Source organism: Parasteatoda tepidariorum, chromosome 11 (genome assembly GCF_982258835.1).
Source record: "Parasteatoda tepidariorum strain Cologne lab strain chromosome 11, Ptep-v5.0, whole genome shotgun sequence".
Classification (NCBI taxonomy): domain Eukaryota; kingdom Metazoa; phylum Arthropoda; class Arachnida; order Araneae; family Theridiidae; genus Parasteatoda; species Parasteatoda tepidariorum.
The window spans coordinates 47,263,232-47,269,412 of NC_141765.1; the positions used below are offsets into that span (position 1 = coordinate 47,263,232).

General features: G+C 42.8%; 1 protein-coding gene across 1 annotated transcript; it reads right to left on the reverse strand.

The window, feature by feature from the left end:
* Positions 1 to 4,166: 4,166 nt before the first annotated feature.
* LOC147801800 (uncharacterized) lies at positions 4,167 to 5,978 on the reverse strand. The gene has a single exon (XM_087154492.1). It carries the CDS (start codon positions 5,976 to 5,978, stop codon positions 4,167 to 4,169), a length of 1,812 nt encoding a protein of 603 aa, XP_087010618.1.
* Positions 5,979 to 6,181: the final 203 nt, after the last annotated feature.

A 6,181-nucleotide genomic window follows, 5' to 3' on the forward strand; every position in this document is an offset into this window, starting at 1 on the left:
CGATGATGCCCAAGCATCCATTTATCAATACCTCACAAATTTAGTAGAAGCATATCCGGCCGTGAAACAGCCGTTCATCGACCTGGATAACTCAATCCTCTACCTTCCGACTTCTAATCTTAGCTGCCTTCTTCAGTCAGCCGACCTAACGACGTTCATGTCCCTTCCCAAAAGTGCACCAGCGAACGGCCATAATCATGAAGCCAATGAACCTAATAAGCACTACGGGAAAAAACCGAAGACTAAGCACTTATCTAAGAGGCAATTGAAAATAGAGAATTACGCTAAGACCCGAAAGCTACACTCAAGATCCAGAAAACGCTGCTTTGATGAAATACTTAACCCCACATCGAAGGGGAACATCCGTGATCCGGCTGACTTTCTCCAGTTTTGGAAAACTGTTCTTTCTAATCAAAATGAAGCCGAGTTCCAGTCCCAGACTTTCCTTGAGCAAACTAACTGTAATATCAAGAGCGTTTTCGTCGAGCCCATTTCAGTCGACGATATCGACTTGGGACTGCAATCTTACTCTAATGCAGCCGGACCGGATGGCTCGATGCTTAATCAATTGAAAAAACTTAGAAAACCTGATATTGCCAAAATTTTAAATACTTTCCTTTTGTGTGGGAAGATTCCCACAAGGCTAGTCGAAAGTCGGACCTTCTTCTTGCCAAAGGTTGAAAACGCCAAAGATCCGAGTGAATTCCGTCCTATTTCTATATCATCCACATGGACGAGGGTGTTCCACAGGATCCTGTCTAAAAGGCTGGCCGCTGTCGCAGATCTGCAGCCCGAACAGCGTGGATTCCTGAATACTGATGGCGTAGCACAGAATATCATACTTCTCGACTTCGTCCTGAGAAGAGCTAGTACCCAACTTAGGGGAACATTTCTGGCATCTTTGGATCTGAGGAAGGCATTTGACTCCGTTAGTCATAAAGGACTCATAGCTATTTTAAAGCACCTTAAATTCGACCGTAGATTTACTGCCTATATTTCTTCTTTGTACGAAACCGCCACCACGACTTTTTCTGTCGATGGCTACGAAAGCCCCACCTTCCATCCCACCTGTGGGGTCAGACAGGGTGATCCCCTGTCTGGATGCCTTTTCAACATCGTCATCGATCAAGTTATTAAAAAGATTAAGGATTTTATTAAGATCGATCTGGGAGGCTTTGAAGTCTCGACCTCAGCCTATGCAGACGATTTGGTTTTATTTGCCTCATCATCCGCAGGACTTCAGGCTGCTCTGGATGCAGCTAACCAGATGCTCATCTCGTGCAATCTTAAAATCAACCCTGAGAAATCCTTTACCCTTTCCTTGATTCCTGATGGAAAGAATAAGAAATTGAAACTCTACGATAATACCTTCTTTATCAATGGGGAAAAAATATCTACAATTAAGGCGGGAGAAAGTTTTAAATACCTGGGGGTCAAATTTAGTAAGTCTGGACTAATGCCGGCCGAGCCTTTGGAACAACTGGGCGACTTGCTGGAAAAACTCCGAATGGCACCACTTAAGCCTCAACAAAGGTTATACGGTCTAAGAAATTTCCTATTACCCAAATTTCTCCACGCCTTAACATTGACTCGGCCAACTGCCAGAATCCTCAAAAAATGTGATGCAAGCATAAGGAAATTCGTAAGGCGGATTGTAAACCTTCCACACGATTGTCCCAACTACTACATACACGCCAGAGTTAAGAACGGCGAACTGGGAATCACGTCCTTACGCTTATCTATTCCAAGAACGAGAGCAGTAAGGCTTGACCGATTATGGAACAGTTTGGGTCCTGAGGCCAGCGAAGCCGCCTCGCAAACTAGACCTTAGGAAACATCATTTAGAAATCTCTAGAGAAGATCTTTACTCTTCCAATGATGGTAGAGCCCTAAAAACGTCCTCTCAAGTACCCTCCCGAAACTCCTGGATTTGCCGCAGGGAATAAGTTTCTTTCCGGCAAAGACTTCATCAGAGCTATTAAGCTAAGGATTAACGGACTACCAACTAAGACGAGATCATCTAGGGGTCGTGTGACTGACAGATCCTGCAGGGCGGGTTGTAATAAAAATGAAACCCTTAGTCACGTCCTGCAGGTCTGCCTCAGAACCCACGGGAGACGTATAAATCGCCATAATGCTATTTCTAACTATATCAAGAGGAGCCTTGAGAAACTGGATGTGGAAGTCCATTCTGAGCCTCATATTACCGGCACCCTTGGACTTCGAAAACCCGACCTTGTCTTCCGTTATGGAGACCTGGCCGTGGGGATTGATGTCCAGGTGGTGTCGGACAGAGAAGATCTTTCCAGGAGAAAGATCGACTACTACGCCAGTGATGACGGGTTGACAAATACAATCAGAACGACCTACGACGTCGCCACCGTACAATATGTCGGCGTGACCCTCAACTGGCGCGGTCTTTGGGCTAAGGAGTCAGCCGAGGACCTTCTCAGTCTTCGCTTAATTCACTCAGTCGCTTAATTCGCTCAGTCTTCGCCGATTCGTCAAAAAGTTTTTGTAATTCCTTATTTTTGTTCGCTCCCAGCACTGGGAGTCTTTCAAATGCTCCGCACTGTCATTTGGCGGTTGGGGCTTATTATGTAATATTCATGTTCATGTCTTAATAAAAGATTTTATAGCAACTTGACTCGTGACTTCTACTCGACTCTTGACTTTAGGGGCGAGTGATTTATTTCAGAGTGATTTTATGCGAAATATAGCTCATCAGGTTTTTTTTCTTTTTTTAAGAGAAAATTTGATCGCGTGTGCGAATTTCGGACTTAGTCCTTAATTCGTACACTTGATACTGGTGAGCCCTAGCCTCTAAAGTCACTAGGGGACCTGCCACCTCCGGGAAGTAAACGCCCCCAGGTTCGCCCTGGATAATTCCGGCCCTCGGGTCGGAAGAAACTAAGCGCAGGCAACCCCGAACTCCTCCTGGTCATTCCTCGAGGTCTGTACTTCGTCTCAGTTTTGTCTTGCAGTGAGCTTTACATCTAGGTTCTACCTAGTTGTCACGAAGGATGGCCACAGCCGTCGGCTTTGATTGCACGGAGTGCTCCAGCTCATTTAACACGAAGAGGGGACTCTCTCAGCACATGCGAGTAAGGCATGCAGCTATATATAATGAAAAAATTACCTTACCCAGTAAAAAGATCAGGTGGTCTGTTGAAGAGACGAAATTGCTCGCTACCCGCGAAGCTGAAGCACCACCAAATACTAGATTTATAAACGAATACCTTTCGTCGTATTTCCCTGAACGCAGTTTAGAGAGTATAAAGTCACACCGAAAGCAAAAGATATTCAGGGAACTCCTGAAAGAGATCAATTCCAAAAAGAAAGGAAGTGTGAAAAGAAGACACGCCTCCGACAATGCACTCACTGATGCATGGCGCCCAACTGCCACTGTTGACTCTTTAGAACAAACCTCATGTCGAACATTAACTCCATCCGTACCCTTTATTGTAAGCACTCCCTCCACTAGTGAGGCTGAGTCTACTCAAAACTTAATTGCTGAAATGGTTCCCGTTGGCCATGTGGAAAACCCAGCACTCGAAAGAAGCTCTGTCTTCACCTTAATGCTGGTGAAGTAACAGATGGCGAGAGAGTGAGTGACATCATCAAGCTTCCAGTCTTCGGCGAATCAAGCGATGAATCATTATTTGAGGTTCTTCGGGAAGCCGAAAGGCCTACTGACACTCCTGTCAATGTCGATGAAATGTTAGAGGTCGTAGATGCTTATCTAGGCCCAGCTCCCAGCACCCAATCTCCATCTGAAACGATTCCAATGAACCTTCTACCTACAAGGACCGACGCTGGTATAACCTTTCCAAACACTCAAAATGACAGCGCTTTGGCTTGCCCCGAATTGAATTGAATTGAATGTGGGGTTTAGTGGCACACGGTCCCGAAAAAGGACATACTACACCAAACACACGGTTTTAAAAGCAGATTAAAAGGATAAGTAAAGCACACGTATAAAATCAGATAAGATAGTGAAAATTCTAAAACAATGTTGCAAATTTACATACATTAAAATCAATAAAACTGCATGGTAAATTTACTAAAACACTAAATGGTATAAAACAATTATATACAACTTAAAATTCTAATAGCGCGTAAGAATGCAAAGATGTTAGGATGGTGATTTTTATCTAACAAGTCTTTTATATATAAAATCGTGTTTCCAAAAAAGGTAAGGCGTTGTTGGTTAAAACACCAACATCATCGATTAAAACATGATGAATTGAAAGTGAAACGTTACAAGTATCGCATCGAGGAGGCGGTTCTCCGAACAGCAAGTGAAGATGAGTCAGCCGAGTATGTCCTATACGTAGACGGGTGAGCTTGACATCTGCTCCGCGCAATTGCAACACAGGCCAAGGCTCTAGCTTGGATTTAATTGTGTGCAGTTTGTTTTCAATTTGTAAATCCCAGTGTTGCTGCCACAAAGACACAGTAAACTGTCGTATATAATTCTTCATGTCAGAAATGGGGACTGATAGTGTTAATGGAGTCGTAGCAGATCGGGCAGCAGAGTCAGCCATGTCATTACCTGAAATACCAACATGGCTGGGAATCCAACAAAATAAAATCTTAAAACCACTTTTGTGAAGACTAGCTAACAGATGTTTAATGATACATAAAATAGGGTGAGCTTCGTTGTTTACATGATTATTCAGCTGACGTAAAACACTTAGGCTGTCAGAGTAAATGCAAAACTTTCGTGCGGTTAGTGATGAGATAAGTCGTAGAGCTATGAGAATGGCCACAGCTTCAGCAGTAAATACAGAACATATGGCAGGTATGATATAACTGTATGTTCGATCAGCTATAATGATTCCACATCCGACATGCCCTGGAGATTTTGACCCATCCGTATAAACAGAAACATACTGAGAATACTCATGACGATGAGACATGAATAGCTGAATATACACGCTAGGAGATATACTGGATTTTCTGTATGAAGCAAATGGAGAATAAAAGTGATATGACGGAATAATCCAAGGTTTGTTAAGAAAGTGATCCGTTGATTGAGATGGTGATTCGCAAAAATTGAATGTCTGAATGACTGTATGCATACGAGCATTAAAAGGAGGTGTGTATGAGGGTCGTGCATCATATAATCGTCGTAAGCTTCGTGGAATAACCTCATGTCGAAGAGGATGAGATTTAGATGACATAACACGAAAGTAAAATGTAAGACAGAGCTGCATACGTCGAAAATAGAGAGATGATAAATTACATATACTATATAAACTTTCGACCGGGGACGTTCGAAATGCGCCGCTACAGATTCGCATTGCAGTATGATGGACTGTATCTAACAGCTTCAAATTTGACGCAGTTGCAGTGCCATAGACTGCGCAAGCATAATCAATGCGTGATAATATCAACGCTTTGTAGATTCTGATTAGAGCGATGCGATCCGCACCCCAGAAAGTATTTGAGAGAACACGTAGGACATTTAAAGTTTTTTCACAACGTTTTCTAAGATAACGAATATGGGGCAGGAAAGTGAGTTTGCTTTCAAAAATTAAGCCTAAATATTTCGTCTCCGACACAATAGGTATATTAACGTTATGAATGGAAATAACGGGATCATTGTGTAATCTGCGCAATCGACAAAAATGTATGCAAGAGCTTTTTGTGGTGAGTGTGTGACCATTTTGTTCACACCAGTTTGAAATCTTATTGACGGCCAGCTGAAGTTGACGCTCAATAACGCGCATATCAGAGCCAGAACATGAAACATTTAGATCGTCAACATAAAGTGAGCCAAATACATGAGGTGGTAGTATGTTCAAAATGAGTGAAACATGAGTAATAAAAAGTATGACACTTAAAACACTGCCTTGAGGAACGCCTTCGGCCTGAATGAAGAGGTCTGAAAACGTAGAACCGAATTTTACCCAAAAATACCGTTTCCTCAGAAAGTTCTTCAGGAAGATGGGTAAATTACCACGAAGTCCCATATCGTAGAGTGTCTTAAGAATTCCGTATCGCCATGTCCGATCGTAAGCCTTCTCAATATCAAAGAAGATAGAGACAAAATGGTTACGTCGGACAAAGGCGTTACGAATTCGTGACTCTAAAGCAATAAGGTTATAGTAGTAGACCTTCCTTTTCGAAACCCACTTTGGAACTCAGGTATATGATGGTTCTTTTCTAGGAAATA

Excerpts from the sequence above, each read along its gene's own strand:
- LOC147801800 (XM_087154492.1), bottom strand. The coding sequence starts at position 5,978 with ATGGGACTTCGTGGTAATTTACCCATCTTCCTGAAGAACTTTCTGAGG.